Source organism: Leucopleurus acutus, assembly GCF_964270905.1.
Source record: "Leucopleurus acutus genome assembly, chromosome: 2".
In the NCBI taxonomy this organism is placed as follows: Eukaryota; Metazoa; Chordata; class Mammalia; order Artiodactyla; family Delphinidae; genus Leucopleurus; species Leucopleurus acutus.
This window is the reverse complement of record NC_139143.1, coordinates 149959656-149978209: the sequence shown is the minus strand read 5'-3', so window position 1 is coordinate 149978209 and position 18554 is coordinate 149959656. Positions and strand designations below refer to the sequence as shown.

Sequence of the window (18554 nt, the reverse complement as noted above, 5' to 3'; positions counted from 1 at the left end):
AGCTAGCGCAGGCCTCTGAGACAGTGAGAGGCTGCTCCTCAGTGGCTGGAGCTGGGCTTAGCACTTGGCAATTACAGGCTGTGGAACTACGTTTAGGGCAACAGCTGTTTTCTGAGGCCCAAGTGTGTCTAGCTAGGTTTAGTTCTCTTCCGTCGTGGGGGAAATCAACCTTCTACATCTGCCTCTCCACAGCCTTTGCTGATGGTGGCTGCAGAGAGCTGGGATTGTGACCTTTCCCGTAGACTTGGAGCTTCTAAGGCAAGAAAAGAATGGGAGCCCACCGAGCACCAGCTTGTAAGGACCGAGCCCTTGGACTGTCACCCCCCAAACCTGACAGGCACAGGATGCACTTGGGTATTAATAACAGGGTTAATAATACTGGTAGTCGGTATTTGGGTGTAACATCTAGCTTGGTCTAAATATAAATCGGAGCTTCTGTAGGAGCTGGCTCCCTTGGTCCTGTCCTCCTAGAGAAGTTACCTTTCTTCCTGCCACCTAAATAGATCTTGCAGTTATACATACCTTTTGGGATCAGTGCAAACTTTTAAATTCCCCTACTCTGGCCCTGCACAGTCAGGTCCATTCTCAATTGCATAAAATGTCCTTTATGTTTAGTAAAATCATCTTGTGGAATTGGGCATAAAATAGCCAAAGCTAGTTCACTGTTTTCCCTCGTTTCATTTTTGTTTTTATACACTGTATGTTGTATAGAACTGAAACATCACATTTCTAAATAAGGCAGATTCTTCTATAATGTAAACTTAGATCGAGATACAGAGATCCTTATAAAGAGGAACAGAAATTGCCATTCTGGTAACATTAAATTTTTAAAAACTAAATTCTTACCAAATGCTCGGCAATGTAGTTTCTCCATTTCTTTTTATCAACTCTTATCTGAGCACCTACCAGACTCTAGGGCTACAGAAATATGCAACTTTGCCCTGTATAAGTTCCCATCTAGTGTCTTCCCTCATGCACAGTGTTTCCTGAATGCTGGTGAGCTCAGAATTTCCAACTGAATTTACTTCTATCATAAATAGTCATCTGGGGAATAATTTATGCATTTAATGCATTTCAGACAACAAGCAAGCAATCTGCTTAACACTGTTTCTAGAGCAAGTTTGTGACGGTGGTTTCTATTTTAATAATAATGCTAAAATAATTTTAATAATGACAGTAATGGGATTTGGAGGATTGTAATGTAGCCAGAAGGGACAAGGAGCAGAATAGGAATGATAACGCCCATTTTAGAGTTTGGGAAGCTGAGGCCCAGAGAAGGGAAGAATCTATCTGTGATGGAACTGGACCAGGTGCAAGCTACCTGCCTCTACCTTCTACCAGTCTCAGCTCCACAGTTTCATCTTAAAAGCAGTTGCCTTTACTTTTTTTTTACTTTTTTTTTTTTTTTTTGCGGTACGTGGGCCTCTCACCGTTGTGGCCTCTCCCGTTGCAGAGCACAGGCTCCGGACACGCAGGCTCAGCGGCCATGGCTCACGGGCCCAGCCGCTCTGCGGACCGGGGCACGAACCCATGTCCCCTGCATCGGCAGGCGGACTCTCAACCACTGCGCCACCAGGGAAGCCCTGTAGCCTTTACTTAAGGGGCAAGGTCTTTTAAGAGCTGCCCACACATATTTGGAAAACAAGCGCTCAAAAATTGGGAAGCAACAATGCAGGTTTCAGAATAGTGCTATAAGAAAGGAAAATAATAAACTAGTCTGCCCTTTAATTGTGAGCAAGACTTCCTGATTCTGAGATAAATTTCTTCCATATTTTATTCAGTTCACTAATTCATAAGAAAATGTGTCTTGCACTAAATTGAAAAGAAATTTTAAAATTTAAAAATGATTTGGGTTGTGGCTGGTTCTCAACTGCTCATAAGTCACTAATCTGCGATGCTGAGTTGCTGCATTTGGATAAATCTTAGGAGAAGATGAAGCTGGGCAGGCTCCTCCCATGCCAGTGACCCCTGCATGCCGTGGCTAAAACAAAGGCCTTTTAAGAACCTTAGTCTCTAAGTCCAGTGGGCGGCTTTGTCTTGCCTCTCTCAGCCTGGAAGTTCTGTTTTCCAAAAAGCAAAGGGCAGTTAAGCAGAATGAAATTGAACAGGTTATGATGGGAAATCTCTGAGCCACAGAAAACTTCCTATCAAATTTCTAGCAGAGGAGTGAGTTTAGAAATTCCTAGGGCTGGCAGAAGCTTCAAGCCCTCTTAGCACTGGTGAGTTGGGTGCAAACCCTGCGGGGAAGACTAGGTTGAGTCAGGAACCCTCTTTGCCACCCCTCTTTGCTCTAGGCCACCTTAGGAGGGCTAACACCCCTCCTTTTCATTCTAGATGGCTGCTTGTATGACATACAGATACGACTGCATTTAAGGGTTAAGGCTCACATCAATGGAATTTTTGGTAGTTCACTCTGATAGGTAAGACTGGCCAGCAAGCTCTCAGAAAAGTTATTTGTTGTCCCTGCTCTGTTACCCACTGTAAGCTCTGCTCTTAAGGGCAGGGAAGCATGGTCCGGCTCCATCCCAGAAAAAGACACACACACAAAAGCTCAATCCCCGAGCTGTGCATTTGCAATGCTATAGTGATCAGTAAGTTGAATGTATCTGTTTTACATAAAGCCTTAAAAAATTATCTTCAGGAATGCTTTGTTGAACTTAATGCTTCAAAAAAAGGGGGAAAAAAGATGCGGTATTAAAGTTTATTTCTAAGAGATGTAGAATATTGCAGTTTTGAACATTAAATCTGTTGCAACTATAAATCCCTCCATTATTTCCATCCATTCAGAAAAACAAAGCCAAAGGAGAATTTCTTGGGAAGAAACGAAGGGATTTCCCTAGGTGATGAGCTGAAGAGGCAAGGCTTCCCCTGCCCTGTCTCTAGAGGAAGCCATAGCAGCAGTTTCTGTCAATTAACAAATGTTACTGCCACTCTGGCTTTAAAAAGTGACAGGGAGCAGCAGGGCTTTTGTTTAGGACTTTCATGGTTACTTTGTGAGGAGAGTGTAAATCCCCTACAATGAGTTAATTAGACCTAGTTTCTTAAATAAAATCAGCTACATAATATATATACACATATATATATAGTTTTTCTTTCCTAGTTAACATTCTTTCAGTCTTAGGTACATGGACCAAACCCAACACAGCCCTACCCTTACTTCCCACCACACAGTCCTGAACAAACTTCCACTGAGAGCTCTGAGAAGCAGGGAGGCTAGTGCAGCAGCTGTCAGGAACCAAGGCACAGGCACAGGCAGGGCAAACTGAGGGGGTAAACTGAGTTGTGTGGGATAGGCTGCCACTGGCCACCTGGAGTCACAGAACCCTGCCCCCACCCAAAGCAGGGGGTGTGGCGGGATGTCCAGATCACACTCGAGTTTTCCCATCCCTTACAGTTCTATCTTTTAAAGGCACATCTAGAAATGGTGCAACTGGGGGCCGGGGCAAGCTGCAAGCAGTTGCTACCCAGGGGTTAAGGGGTGACAAGGCTCCATGGCAGAGCAGTGAGGCTGTCCTTGCCCTCCCCCAGATGGAGGGGTAGGGGGAATCTTGGAATCCAGCCTGTTTGGGTGGAGGCCTGGGGAGGGGCCAGCAACAGAAAAGACTAGGCCGTGGTCAATATGCAAGTACTTAACAGGTCTTTGGTGCTTGTGCAGCAGCATCTCCTTTATGTACAATGACCGCTATATCGCCAGCAAAGCCGGGGGGCGGGTGGGGGGGAAGCTGGAGAGGAATTGCTGGCCTGACTCCACTCCCTACATTGACCCTCTGTTGCACAAGGGCACAAAGCTCAGGAAGTCTAAACTGCAGCGAATGTACAAGTAGAGTTTAGAAAAGGTTTCCTGAAGACAGACCTGGGAAAGTTAACTTCCTTCCCCAGTTCTGCTGAAGATCACGAGACACTGAGCCTGAGCACTACCCAACCAACAGTTTTGCCTCTTGGTCTTCCTCACAGATGAGAAATTCCTAGGCTTTCTCCTTAGATATGAGTTGAGTACTGGAAGGGTCCCTGGAGGGCCCAGGCAGTGAGCAGGGGACAGAGGTTCTAAGGGCCCAGAGAGCTGCCCACCTCACAGGCCCCTGGGCTCCAGGACCAGCCAGTTCTCGGTGACCATCTGCACATCCTGGCCACTCAGAGGCTCCCGCAGCCTCACCTTCACCTCCAGCTTGCCCCCAGTGGGCTTCCTTCCGTCCAGGACCTGTGAGGACCACGGAGAGGGAGATGGTAACTGAGGGGAAAGGGGTGGGGAGCAGGGAGCTCCCTGTGCTCACAGGTGAGGAGAGAGAGGAGCTAAAAGCATCCTGCATCTCAACACCAGAGTCTCCATCTCAGGACAACCCCACCCTCCTGCTGTTTGATGGTGGTGGTTTTAGGTAAGTCTTATTTAAAAAGTCATATGTAAATCCAAATAAGCAGCAATGCTCTGAAGTGGAAGTGAGAAACCTAGAGCTCTGCTTACTCAATTTTCCCCACAGTCCCCTTGGCAACTCCTGGAAGAAATGCTCTGGCTTCAAGGTGCAGCCTGAAAAATCACTGAGCCCAAAACTTCAGTTCACAGATGGCCCAGAGAAGTGAATGATACCGTCACACAGCCACTGTGCAGCAAGGTCAGGACGTGCTTGTCTTTCCAGCCACCACGCTACTTCCCTCCTATGCAGGAGACGGGGCGGCTGGAGTTCAAAGCAGTGCTACAGAATTGTGAAGTCTAACCAACCTCACTGGGGCTGATACAGGCCCCACTTAAGAACTCCCCCTAACAGGCAGAGGCAATGTAGTGGGAAAAGCCCCAGCCTACGAAGGCATCAGCCAGGGTCTGGGCCTAGTTGTGCCAGAGAGGCTCTGTCCGAGCTTGTGGAACACCCTTCTCCTCTGGGAACCTTAGTTGCCTCATCATCAGGGGCAAGTTCTGGGAGTCCCTGTGAAATTCAGTGAGTTCAGGGAAGCTTAAGGAGCTGTCTGGGGCTGATTCCTAAACACGGACTAGCTGTGTTCTGGTGGGTCCCTCCTCAGGAAATACATTATCAACTTTATGTCCAGAGTTTGTTCTACTTCATCACGTTGCCAGACAACTGCCTCAACCATAACCTGCCCCCAGACACCTAGGAATCTGTGTGTGCCAAGTTGACAGCTGTGATCAGGCCCCTCAAAAGCCCCCTAGTCCACCATCCCTGGGAGCCTGAGTAGTGCAGAGCATCTTGGAAGGACTGTAGCTACTTCCTCTCTGGGTGACGCTGTGAAATTTTCTCAGACCCTCTGAATCTCTTCATTTGTGAAATGGGCATAGCACATACTCTATAGCACACTTATGGATATTTTTGAATTAATGGGCACAAAAACCCCACAACAGGGACTGATGTTCAGTGAACGTTGGCTCTTTTCTTGCCAAGTCCTCCAATTTGCCCACCCTACCTCCACAATCTCTCTGATCTCACACTCATTCTCCAGACGCTCCAGTTTCAGGTGGGCTGTGCCGACCAGCTTGTCACTTCTGAAGAAGGATCTGGAAAGCCAAGAGTCAGCAGAGGATTGGACTGGGCAGGCAAGGCAGAAATGAGCTGGCTAAACCCAGCACAAGAAAACTGAATAGTAGCAGGGGCAGCAGCAGCAACAGAAAGCAATCCTTCCCCCCAGCCCACCTTGGCAGTGTGACTGACCAGAGCCCTCACCCTTTGTGGAAGATTTCAAACTTGATTCCTTTGCTTTGAATCACCCTCCTGAAGCCCCGGTGGTTTCGGTTGATGTTTAGTTTGAAGAGCTGATTAAATTCTGCAAGAGTGGGGAGAACACAGAGGAACTTGGCTCTCAGGGATTTCCTGATGAAGTGGAAACTGGCCCAGGGCTGGCCTCCCCTCTCAATCTTTCTGCCTGCAATTCGGAGTCACTGCCACCAGAGGGAGGTAGAGAGAGCATCGAGGTCCTGGCCTTGAAGTCCACTTGGACAGTTCTTGTTAGACACAGATCAAACCAAAATGGGAAAGGCTTGGAATTTGGAGTCAGGATTCCTGGATTCAAGTCCTGTTTCCACCATCTCCTTGCTGTGAGGCCCTAGGCAAGTCCCTCTACCTCTCTGAGCTTCAGTTTCCCCAGTTACCTTAGAGAAGTAGTAGTAATACCTGCCTTTATCTCCTAAGCTGAGAAGACCAAGTAAGATAATAGATCTGAAAGCACTCTGGAAACACAAGTGCTGCACAGATATATCAGAGGGTGAGAGGGAGGAGAAAGCAGCCCTCACGTGGGTCCTCACCTGGAGAGTTTGTGTTTTTCACCACAGCTGTTTTGTTTTTTTGAGCCTGGTCCTAAAGCAGTGAGAAGAGAGGAGTCAGGACAGCTTGAAAAAACAGAGATACAGGGCCAGGAACTCTGGGCTACATCAATGCTGAGGGAAGGGACCCATAGAGGGAATGGGCCCAAGGGTCTTCAAACCCCTCCCTATAGCCAGACTCCAGGGATGGGGAGAAATAGAGCACAGGGCCCTGGAAGGGAAGATGGGGTTCACAGGATCCTATTGCTACCTGAATCTCACCGAATTAGGATAGTGGAACTCAAACCGCACAAAAGCATCCAAGTCATCAGGGGTCACCCCTATGAAGGAGAAGCAGGAGTCAGGGTCAGAGGGAGTAGCCAGGAGTCCAGCACTTGATGCAGAGGGAGAGCCAGTGCCTCCTTAAGCAGCCAGGAGTGGAGGGTCTAGACAAGTGCCTCTTAGAGTAGGGGTGGCCCTAGGGCTACCTGGAGGGGCTGGGAGGTTCATTCCCCGGACAACAATCAGATGCATTTCTGTGCTGTTCAGTTCTGCAAAGATCCTAGAGCCACGAAGCAAGGAGAAAGAGCCCAAAGTGAAGGAGAGCAGTAGGAAAAGGTCCCCTCTTCCAGTGGCTGCCTACCCAGCAGGGTGGTGGCCAAGAGGAGAGTGGGCCCAGGGAAGCAAAGCTTGTCTGAGTAGAAGCAGCAGAGCTGGCGTGCAGACCTCGGTCTGTGACCCCTAGTCCAGGGCTCTTTCCCCAGCCACCACACAGCTCTGAGCCCCTCCTCACAGACAGGCACCATGTCCTACTGCTCCCCAGCCCCAGGGCCTACTTCAGGGTCAAGCCTGGGAAGCTTCACTCAAGGAGCCTAAGTCTCCACCCCTGGCTCCCAGCTTCTTGCCCAGTCCCTGCCTGGAGCCACGGTCTCCCTTAGGCTTTGGCACCTCACAGTTTGGAATGTCTTCAGCTCAAAGTGGTGGCTGGGAGGGTCAAGGCCCTGGGCCTGGGCCAGCTGCAGGATCTCAAGCTGCTTCTTGCGGTCTTGAGCAAGATTCTCAAACCTGACAGGGACAGGTGTGCACATCAGCATGGCAGGGCTCATTTTCTGCTCCCCACCCCACAAGCTCCAGCCCCAGCCCCGCACTTACCGGGTAGTCTCGGCCACATTGCCCTGGTGCATAAACTGCTTGGAGAACAGCACACACTTCTGAAAATGGGGGCTCAGAGTGAATCCAGAGTTCAGAGCAGGACCCGTCTAGGTTGGCCTTCGAGGCCTGACTTCTGAAAGGTCCAACCTTCTGTAGCCTCACCCCTCTCCTCCAACACATACCTCAAGTTCACTGCTCCCAAGTCCCATTGCACTTCTCTGAGTTTTTGCTGTTTCCTCTCCTGAGGATAGCTATTCCTCTAAATTCCCTTAGCAAACTCCTATTCTTCGTTAAAACCTAACAGAAAGGGACTTCCCTGGTGGCGCAGTGGTTAAGAATCCGCCTGCCAATTCAGGGGACACGATTTCGAGCCCTGGTCCGGGCAGATCCCACATGCCACGGAGCAACTAAGCCCGTGCGCCACAACTACTGAGTCTGAGCTCTAGAGCCCACGAGCCACAACTACTGAGCCCGCAAGCCACAACTACTGAAGCCTGTGCTCCTAGAGTCCGTGCTCCACAACAAGAGAAGCCACGGCAATGAGAAGCCCACGCACGGCAATGAAGAGTAGCCCGAGCTTGCCGCAACTAGAGAAAGCCCACGCACAGCAAAAAAGACCCAAGGCAGCCAAAAATAAACTAATTAATAAATTTAAAAAAAAACCTAATAGAAACATCACTTTAGAAAGCAGACTTGCAGGCAGCCGTTCAGATAGATACACACATACACCCAGTTATACATCTATGTATATCTTACATACACACACACACACACACACACACACACACACACACACGCATATCTGTCTCCCCAAACACTTCTTCCTCCCATCTTCAAAGTAATTCCCCCTGCACTCTGTTTGAACTTCATAACCACCCTGCAAGAGGGGCATTAATCATCCATTTTATAGACGAAGAAAATGTGGTTCAGAGAAGGGAAGTGCCTTACCCAAGATCACACAGCCAAGTAAGTAGAAGAGCTAGAATTTGAATCCTATCTTGCCTTTCACCAAGGGGAGGCTGTGGGCACTGAAAGGGGAGGACAGACAAGCAGTTTACTGACCTCATGTTGCTCCAGAAGCATTTTTTGTAGCTGGGCATACACCTCCTCAGCCTTCTGAGAGAGTCGCAGGTCCTCATGGTGGATCAGGATGAAGTCGCCCTCCTCATCCGTTAAGGGTGAAGGCACCTGCCCAGGTCACAAGGCCCCTCAGGGGCCTCAAGAGTTAGATTATTCTTCTACTGAGCCTAACAGACACAGGAATCCAAACGAAATGTTTCTCCAGCCTGTAGTAACCTCCAGTGATGGTAACTCATTGCCTGCCATCCTATCCCAGGCTGCTACAATGCTCTGCTTTCCTCTGGCCTTGCCCATCCTGGTCAGCTCTCACCACAGGCAGCCCCCCTGGCCTCCCCTGGGGTCCTGGGACAGAGAGATGCATAAGCACAAGGCTTTCTCAGCTGTCACCACATCCTACTCAGGTCCCACCTCCTCCAAGCAGCCACCTTGTTCAGTCTGCATGTCCAGCCGGCCACCCACCTCTCTGCCTGAGAAGTCCTGCTGCTCATTAACCAGGCGACACTCACCTTGGAGAGGTCCACAGGTCGGCCAGCCCGCACCTGGATGATCTGAGCCTCAAGGGATTTGGCCACCCGCAGATGGGCTTTGGCCTGCTCCAGGTCCTGGCCACGCTTGGCCTGCAGGGCTGCCCGCTGGTACTGCAGTTTCCGTGCCTGCAGCAGGGCCACCTGTTCTCGCACTGGAGGGAGGGGACGCTGGTCAGAGCCATGCCTGCCTCTCACTAGAGCCTTCACTCCTCCATCCCTCTTCTCCCCAACTCACCAGCCGGACTCAGTGACTCCTTAGAACTCGAGGCTTTGGGCTCAGGCAGGGGCCGGGATGAAGGGACCAGAGGCTGTGCTGGCTTCTTGGCCACTGGGGCCTGGGCTGGGGGCTTATCCTGCAGGTGCCCAGGAGGCTGTCACAGGAGGCTGTTCCCCACCCCGGCCATGGCAGTTTCCAGACTCGGGCTCTCTTCCTAACACTGTACTACTTACTCGCTGTGTGACCTGAAAGGAATGGCTTTCCCTCGTGGGCCCTAGAGAGTCTCAGAGCTAGAAGAAGCCTCAAAAGCTCTCTGAGCTAACCTCCCAACATGAGACAGCAGGGTAATGGGGATCAAACCTGGGCTCTGGAGTCAGAAACACCTTGGTCTGAATCCAGCTCTGCTAATTCCTAGCTGGGTGCCCTTGCCCAAGTTTTTTCTCTGTAAAGTAGAAGAAAGAATATCTACCTCGCTGGACACCAGTGTTTGGGTTCACCCCTCATCTGCTGTTTCCCCCCACCAACCCCTGGAGCCTCGGGCACTCAGCCAAACCTTGTCCTCGTCCTCGTCTTCCTCTGCGGGGGCTGCATCATCCGAGGAGGCCAGTTTCTGGGCAGCTGCTAAAGTAGCTGCCACCACGTCCTCCTCGGTACCCACAGGGGGCTCCCAGCCAGGTATAGGGGGGAATCCTGTAGAAGAGAGACAACGGGGAGAGGGTTCAGGTAGCCCTGGGGAGGCACCCGATTGCTGCCGGTCCTGTGTGGGTCCTCCTGGGCACGGCTGGGATGGGTGCCTCCTGCAGAGCGGAGGCAGATCTGTGAGAAATCATTTCCCCCCATCCTGCTCAGGGACCTCATAAGCCCCCAGGCCAAGCCCCACTCACCTGGAGGAACAGGCAGCTCAGCAAAGTCAACTTTCCGTCCTGCTCGGTGGGCTCGAATGGCATCTTGGTATTGCTGCAAGGGAAGGAAGGGAGGGGTTGATGGTGGGCAGCAGTCTGCAGGCTCCACTCAGGGAGAGACAGGAAGAGGACAAAGACAGCAGCCCCAGGAGGAAAAAGCGCCCCTGAGGCAGCAAGAGCTCCAGAGAGAGACAGATGAAGACTCAAAGACCAGGGAGCAGACAGACAGCAGCCAGCCAAGGAGGGAGGCTGCAGGCCCACCTTGGCAATACGCTCGTGCATCCGGGCCTTGCGCTCATCCCCACTGCCCCGAGCCTGGGTGCCTGCCTCACGGTACTTGTTCAGCCTCTGCTGCAGGGCGTCTAGCACTGTCTGTGGCTCAGTAGGGGCCACTTGAAAGGAGAAAGGAGACGGCCTCAGCTCTGCCTGCCTCCCCCCAGGCCCCCACTCCATAGTCTCATCATCCGGTCCTACCTGGGGTGGCCGGGATGTCAGGGGCCATCACTGGCTGCACTCGCTCTACTGCTGGGTGTACCTCTGCGGGTGCTGTGGAGGCCTTGGAAGCCTGTGGGAGGGGCTTCAGGTCTGGGGGACCCAGAGCAGAGGTGTAGATGTAGGTGTGGGTGGGGTGCCTGGCCAGCCCCAGCCCCAGCCTGAGCAGGCTCCCCCCGCCCATTCCCACACTGACCCTCAGGTGCTGGGGGCATGGCACTCAGGTCCACAGGCTGCCCCTTCTCCAGGGCCTCCAGGACGGCCCCAAATCTCTGCAGCAGGAAGAAAAGCAGGTGTGGGCATAAGCCAGGGAACCCCAAGGATCTGGGCTGAAAAACTCCCCCTCAGGCCAGTCTCACTGAAGCCCAGTCGAGCTGTGTGACCTTGAGCAGGTCACCGTCCCATCTGTGAAATGAGGGATTGGACACAGGACCTCTGAACCAGATGCCATACCTTCCCAATCCTCATGAGCTCTCGGGCACGATCTAGGTCTCCAGCCCGCTTGGCGTTCAGGGCAGCCACTTTGTACTCTCTCTGTCGGGCCAACAGCAAGGCCTGTGGGTCTGGGTCTGAATCAGGGGGCCCAGAAATACTAGGGTTGCCCAAGAGGCTTGTCTCAGGCTGGGAGGGGTTGTCTATGGAGAAACAAAAAGTCCACAGAGAGGACATGAAGGTCAAAGAAGAAGGTCACCAGTGCCTCCAGGTCTGGTTGGCCTGAGGACCTCTTAGGGAAGGTGTGACTGACAGCAAGGGAACAATGGCAGGATGGGGAGGCAGGCCTTGGGCTCTGACCTTGGGAACCAGGATGGGATCTGACTCTCTCCAGATACCTGGCTCCACGGAGGGGGGAGCTGGGGGTTCTGCTTCAGGGTTCCTGCTGGTTGTTTCCTGAGGGGCCAGGGGCCTCTTGCCCAAGGCCACTGGAGGTGGGATCTCATCCTCACTGATCTTCCTGCCTTTCCTCACAGCAGCCAGCTGGGACTCCAGAGTCTGAGGGAGAGAAGAACCAGAAACCTAGCCAGCCATCACGGCCTGGACCCTGCTCAAAGACAGGCCCAGGATCCTTCCCCTCTGCGAGGCTGGCGGGGAGGCTTCCCCTCCGCTGGCCCAAGCTCCTCCGGTGCCTCACCCTCTGCCCTCACCGCCCTCAGCCCCACGAATAGCCCTGCTCCCCAGCCGAGCCCAACCCACCTTCAGGCCGCGCTCACAGCGCCTGGCTTTGGCCGCTTCACCCGTCTCCTTGGCACTGGCCACCGCCTCCCGGTAGTTGTGGATCCGATCCTCCAGCAGAGCCTGCAGCCCCTGAGGCCCTCCAGCCTGTAGATACTTGAGTTCAGGGCCCCACCACTCCAGGGCCAGCCAGGCCCTTGCTGCTCCCTCCCTGCAAGGAAGCTGCCCCGGAAAACGAAGCTCTTGGATTCAAGGAGAAGGAAGAACCTAAAAGCCTCAAGGTGGGAGGCAAAGACTCACTGGAGAGGCCAGAGGCCATGTCAGAGGCAAACACAGAGGCCCAGACAATCTGTGGAGGCCAGGAAATGGCTGCAGGGGGCGGTCTGGGAGAACAGAGAGGCCTTTGAGGCCGGCAACCACCAAGGAGTTTCTTGGGCTCAGCCTCTGCTTGGGGCAGCTGCTGAAGGAGGGCCCTGAAAAGAGTTCACAGTATTCCCAGGCAAGCCGTGCTCCGTGTGTGTTATACATGGACATGCAGGCACAAAGGACATGGACAAAGGCACGATGGACCCTCCAGAACCCACCTGAGCCTCTGGGACTGAAGCTGTTAGGAGAGCTGTCTGCACTGCAGGTTCAATGTTCTCCTGTTCCTTCTCAGAGCCACCTGGGCTGGCTGTCTCCTCGCCATCCAAGGGCCCAGCCTCCTCATCTGCACCCAGGACCTCCTGCAGCTCAGTCTGGGGAGACACAAGTCCCAGGAGCTGGGGAGCCTCATGACCATACCCACGACAGGACCTGAGAACCAAGGACACTCTCCCCCAGCAGTATTTCCCAGTATCACTCACTGTGCCTGAAAGTCCCCTTTACCAAAACACTCCTTTAATCTGACCAGGGATAGGCTTGAAATCAGTGAAGCCTCCAAATCTGAAAATCCCCAAGTACAGAGCTCAGACCACACATCAAAGGGGACAGAGCTCACACCACACAGTCAGGAAAAGGGCCCAAGAAGGGCAAGGCACTCAGTCAACATCAGCGCACACAGAGGGAAGCACCCCAGGCCTCCTCCGCAGGCTTGACCACAGAGCCCTCCAACGCCAGCCCGGCAGACGCACCAGCAAGTCTGCATCGTCCTCCAGCCCTTCCTCCTCCTCCTCCTCCTCCACATCCCGCAGGCAGTCTGCCGCCAACTTCTCGATGTGGGCCATAGGCAGTGGGGCTGGGGGAAGAGGGTCACAGCAACTCAGAGAAGATTCCCAAGGAGTAAAGGAGGGACTTCAATCCACTGAGCTGGCAGGCACACCCAGGTAGAAATCCTCCTTCCCCCCGACAGCCAAAGTCCCACCTCTGCTCTTCCTTTATGACCCAGTGCAGAAGACCCTCAGCAGGGAAACCTGTCCAGGCCCTCCAACAGGCAACAAGCTGCTCCCTTCTTGGCACTTTTGCTGTGGTAGTTATTCACAGACATATCCATCCATTCCCCCTAACCACACCTTTCACATATATATAAAGATTTTTAACATTCATTTGAGCTTCACAGTAATTCTGCAAGACAGGTAATACTGGGAACTCCTGGCGGTCCAGAGGTTAGGACTCTGCGCTTTCACTGCCGAGGGCCTGGGTTCAATCCCTGATTGGGGAACTAAGATCCCACAAGCTGTGCAGTGTAGCCAAAAAAAAAAAAAAAAAAAAAAAAAGACAGGTAATACTATCCACATTTTATGTATGAGTAAACTGAGAACTTTATTAATTTTCCTAACATTGCAATCCTGGTAAATGGCAGAGCCAAGATTCAAACCCAGGCTCATCAAACCCAAAGCAGGTTTGGACTGAGAGAGAAGTGATGGCCATCGTTCTCCCCAACCAGTGAGCCCCTTCTTGGGTCCTCTCCTTGTCCTCAGCTCAGGAGCACACGGGATGGGAGATGGTTCTTTCTAAGGGTTCCTGGTTTAGACCCTCTGACCCTCCCAGGCTTCAGGTCTCTGTCCTCTTCCAAGCTGGGGAGGGACATACCACTTATTCATTCATTTGACACAATTTCTGTGCACTCATTATGTGCCCAGTTCAGCCTGTGCTGAGCCCCTAGTCTATACCAGGCCCTGGCTAGGGCTAAGGATAGGGACCTGAGTCAGCCTGTGACTCAGACTGCTGACTGTCCACAAGGGAGAGGGCGCAGTCCAGAAAGGAGTGAGCTCCCCATCACACAGCCAAGTGAGCAGGGCAAGATGGCCTCTTGGTGGGAATGCTGCAGAAGGGACATGGATATCAGAAGGACCGGATGATCTGGCCGGCTCCCCACCCCCTGCAGAGCCCACCTGGCCCCAGCATCAAGTGCTCCAAACTCACCCTGCCCCTTGGGTGCTGGCTTCTTGCCTGTGGTCCCTGCTTCCCCAGTGAGGGCCAGCAGCTCAGCCTCCAGGTCCCCATCATCTTCAGTCTCCTCCATCCCCAGCAGCATGTCCTCAGGGCTGAACTCCATGAACAGCCCAAGCTGAGAGGAGACACACAACGAGGCAGAGGGTGGAGCCCAGCCCCAGAGCCAGCCTCCAGGAGCTCAGCAGCTCCTTCGCTGTCTGTGGGGCCTAATGTGCAGAAAGGGAAACTGAGGCCTGCAACATTACCCCGTGGGATGCTTATCTCCCTGGTGACTCTACAAAGAACCCAGTAAGACCACACTACCATTATGATTACTAGCAACACTAACAGCACTACCTGCCGGGCAGGGTACGTAGCAGCATTCTCTGTGACCATCTCAGTTACTTCTCATAATCCTGAGATACGTCCTATTTTCTTTTAAATTGTGGTAAAACACATGTAGTGTGAAAACCACCATCTTAACAGCTTTTAAGTGTAGAGTTCAGCGGTGTTAAGTACATCCACATTGTTATGCAGCAATCACCACCATCCGTCCACAGAACACTTATCTTGCAAAACTGAAACTCTGTAAACTCTGTACCCATTAAACAACTCCCCATTGCCCCCCCACCCCATAACCACTATTCTACTCTTTGTCTCTATGACTTTGACTACTCTAAGGTAGGTCCTATTTTTATCTCCATTTTCAGATGAAACTGAGACAGCCTTGTAAGTGGCAGAGCTAGAATTTAAAATAAGGTCTTGTGTCTTGAGTCTATGCCCCTTATCCTACCACCTCCCTTACCTGCCTCTTTTAAGACAATAAAAATGGGCTAAGAAGTCTCAGAACTTGCACCCAGAAGAAATAAAGGGAGAAAATTAGAGACCCCATCAGTCCCCGACTTGGGCCACAGCCCAAGTTGTGGGCAAGCAAAGCTGTGGCCCTAAATGAGGAATCCATGAGCGCACTGAGACTCCATCAGAACACCCTAAACTCTGGCGGTTCCTGAACCCTCCAGAGCATTCACACGGAGGTGGCCACGGCAGGAGGAAGCCTGGGATGAAACACACGAGAGTGCAGGCCTCATCTCCCACAGGTGTGTGGCAGGGGCGGGTCAGAGGGTCTCTAAGGGTTCTACCAACTCCAGGAGGCCTGGCTCAAAGTCTCTAGACGAACAGGGAAACCACACACGTGACCCAGTTTGCCCGAGTTGTCAGAGACCCTCACGCTCAGACTGACCCAGAGGTGAAGGTGAAGGTAAAGGGGGCTGTATATCCGTACCTGCTTGGCAGCTGCCACACCCTGGTCACTGGCCTGAGGGCCCTTCCGAGGTCTTGGCCCTGGCATCTTGGCAGCCTGGACACTCGTCTAATGGGGAGGCGAAGAGGCTCAGACTGGAGCAGCCTAGAAGCCCCGCCCCCAAAGGGTGTGGTTAGTAAACTCCCAACTCAGAGAAAGAAGGCAATGCTTAACACCAGCCCTGGAAGTATAGCACTGAAGCAAGCACCATGGAAGATGAAAGGGACGTGGCCACCTGTTAATAGGCTTAAGGGGGGGAGTGTGGACACAATAAAAAGTTACCGAACTGACTGACAAATTTGGATTAAACCCAAGTGCTTGAGTGGTGAGTGGCTTAAGAAGGCAGGTTCAGGGAAGTAACTCTAGGTACAGGGTGGGTAGGATTCAGAAAGGCTCTAAAACTGTGCTGTTAAACACAGTAGCCATATGTGTCTGTGTATGTTTAAATTTAATCAAGTTAAAAATCCTGTTCCTCAGCGAGTGGCTACCATCAGCCAGCACAGATAATGAACATTTTCATCACTGCAGAAAGTTCTATTGGACAGTTCTGCTCTAGAGAAATCTGACTCAGCATTCTGATTCACTCAGAGACCTCACAACCATTCATAGGACCTACTGTGCATCAGAGTGTCCTGGGCATTGGGAGCGCAAGAATGAATCTGACATGGTGTCAGTCCTCAAAGAACATTTACATGGTGGAGCGTCCCTTATCACTGGACAAAACCCACACAGGGCTGCGCCAGGGGCCATGGGTGCCCACGGGCGGCCCCTTACCCAGCAGAGAGAAAAGGCTTCTTGGAGACGGTGGTGCCCGTGCTGAGTTATGAAGGTTTTGGGGGGAAGGAAGGGGAATAGGATTCCAAACATAGGGAACAACCTGATAATGGTTCTGAGGTGACAACAGCTTGACCTGCACAGGAAAACTATACTGGGATTAGTGGGGCATAAAGTGTGAGGCAGGAAATGGTACAAGCGAAGCTGAAAAGGTGAGCAAGGGGCAAAAGAGAAAAACCTTTAAGCCTAAAGGAGTTTGGGCATGATTCTGAAGGCAATGGACGTGATGCGATCAGGTCGGCGATTCAGAAGCATCCCTCTCTCTGGCTGCAGAAAGGAAGGAAGTAGGAGGGCGAACCCAGGCTGGAAGCCGTCTCGGCACCGAGCATCTTGCAACGGTCTCGGCGAAAGGGGAGAAGCTGAGACAGCGTGGGGGCGGCATTGGGGATGGAAAGAAGTGGACCGACTCCAGTTAGGGGGTAAAATCAACAGGGCTCGGAGGTTAACTAGATGTGCACTCACGGGAGGGGGCGCTCAGGATGACTCCAGGCGTCAGATTTCAGTGACTTGGGTGAACAGCTGGCGGTCAACTGAGCGGGTGACACGGAGTCAGCGGGTCAGTGAGACGCGCCAAGTCTGCGGCTCCGGGGGCACCGGGCTGCGGGCAGCGGTGCTGTACCAGGCCCGGGCTCAGGCGAGAGAAGGGCAGGGAGTGCGCAGGGGAGGGGAAGCCGGGGACCCCACTCCCGAGCTGCAGGACGCGCCGCCCTGCCCTGCCCAGCCGCCTCCATCTCCCCCGCCGTCCCCTCCTCTTCCCTCGCCAGTGGGCGGGATCGTGGCATACCTCGAGGCGGATCCGAAACCGACCCGGGCCTTCTCCCGCCGGGGACCGCCCAGGCCTCCCGCGGCCCCTGGGCCGCCGAGGAAGCCGCGACAGGAAGCGCCCCGGCGGGAGGCGCCTCGCGCTCTAACACGTGACTCCACGACCGGTGCGGCGCGTACTACGCATGCGCAAGGCAAAGCGGGCGTGGCGCTCCAACAGGTGACTCCAAGGGTGAGGTTCTCAGCGCGCAGGCGCCTTCGGGCAGGTAACGCGAAGTTTTCACGGAGGGTTGTTGTACAGTTCAGGGTTGTCCGGCTGCTTGTGCAAACGCAGCAGGTTTGAACCCTGTCCTTGCCCATTTATTAATACAATTTACCCGCCAAGCTTCTCCCTCACTCCCACTCTGAGGCTGTTTGGGCGTAAGCTCACTTATCTAGCCTCAAGTCCTCGTCCCGCCCCTCGGCGTGGAGGTGAGGATGGTGCAGCCTCCGCCCTAGAGGAGCGGTTTCTCTGCTCACCATCTTCCGCAGTGCCCTGTGTAACTGAGTCTCTAAGAAAGAGAAATGGGGCTCACCATCTTCTTCTTATTCAGCACTTAAATGTACCTTTTCCAATCAGAAGGCGGGTTGAATAAAGATATGAAAGGCAGTGTTCATTGCACCTCTTTATAAAGTTACTTCAGACAGTTCTTACTGTCTTTTAACACCAAGTTCTTACTCCGCTATCCGGTAGGGCAATGCAATGCAATTGGAGGGTAGGGGGAAGGAATCTTCCATCTAAAACCTTGCAAATCACTTCCTCCTGCCTATTTCCTAAACTTTTATCTTCCAGTTTCCTTGGACAAAGAGCTTTTCCACCTCCTTATTGCTTTTTGGTGATTTCCTGAAGAAGAGACTGTCTTTACTATTTTAAAATGGAATGTTCAGGGAACTCCCTGGTGGTCCAGAGGTTAGGACTCTGTGCTCTCACTGCTGAGGCCCCGACTGCAGTTCTTGGTCTGGGAACTAAGAGGCTGCAAGCCATAAGGTAGAGCAGCCAAAAAAAAAAAAAAAAAGAATGTTGAAAAGAAATAAAATGGAAGTTTCACTCCCATATTTCTTCTCATTAAACTTTAAAATGTTTTATAATGAAACATTTAAGACATACAAAAATGTACAATATTTCACATTTGCTAGAATGCAAACTCCATAAAGGCAGGAGCTTTTGTTTGTTCTTTAACTTCAGTGTCTAGAGCAGCGCATGGTACACAGTAGGCACTAAATAAATAGTTACTATTTATTGTGTGAATTAACAAATACATGGGCACTTACCGCAAGTTTAAGAAAAACCAGTACAATACTCTTGAAGCCCCCTCGCCACCTCTCATGTTACAACCCTTTCCCAAAGAGATATTCAATCTCCTGAATTTGGTGTTTATTATTCCTGAGCATTTCTACTATGTATGTGTACATCCTTAAGCAAACCATAGTGGGTTTTTTTGCAAGCTTTGACATTATATCATTGTTATCACTGCAAATATTCTTC

At 52.1% G+C, this 18554-nt stretch overlaps 1 protein-coding gene across 2 annotated transcripts; it reads right to left on the bottom strand.

Annotated features, from left to right (window-relative positions):
* Nucleotides 1-2687: 2687 nt before the first annotated feature.
* Nucleotides 2688-17160, bottom strand: CC2D1B (coiled-coil and C2 domain containing 1B). 2 transcript variants are annotated; one of them, XM_082833287.1, is made up of 25 exons: nucleotides 17052-17117; nucleotides 16730-16797; nucleotides 15416-15538; nucleotides 14125-14269; nucleotides 12894-12997; nucleotides 12366-12518; nucleotides 11803-11928; nucleotides 11442-11601; nucleotides 11065-11246; nucleotides 10808-10883; nucleotides 10594-10704; nucleotides 10381-10511; nucleotides 10102-10174; nucleotides 9771-9907; nucleotides 9236-9353; nucleotides 8980-9152; nucleotides 8456-8581; nucleotides 7394-7452; nucleotides 7190-7306; nucleotides 6730-6803; nucleotides 6524-6582; nucleotides 6245-6296; nucleotides 5667-5766; nucleotides 5410-5500; nucleotides 2688-4198 (listed from the first exon to the last, which is right to left on the bottom strand). In XM_082833287.1, exons 3-25 carry the CDS (start codon nucleotides 15479-15481, stop codon nucleotides 4070-4072), a joined length of 2562 nt encoding a protein of 853 aa, XP_082689413.1. In that variant the 5' UTR covers nucleotides 15482-15538; nucleotides 16730-16797; nucleotides 17052-17117; the 3' UTR covers nucleotides 2688-4069. The 2 variants fall into 2 exon arrangements, with proteins under 2 accessions (XP_082689413.1, XP_082689414.1); XM_082833288.1 differs by lacking the exon at nucleotides 16730-16797 and having other exon boundaries at nucleotides 17052-17160.
* Between the last annotated feature and the right edge of the window lie 1394 nt (nucleotides 17161-18554).

Coding starts and splice junctions, on each gene's coding strand:
- CC2D1B (XM_082833288.1), bottom strand. CDS start 15,481: ATGCCAGGGCCAAGACCTCGGAAGGGCCCTCAGGCCAGTGACCAGGGT. Junction 9,908..10,101: donor TGAGCTGCCTGTTCCTCCAG/GTGAGTGGGGCT, acceptor TCTCTTCTACAG/GATTCCCCCCTATACCTGGC. Junction 7,453..8,455: donor TGCTTCTGGAGCAACATGAG/GTCAGTAAACTG, acceptor CCCCATTTTCAG/AAGTGTGTGCTGTTCTCCAA.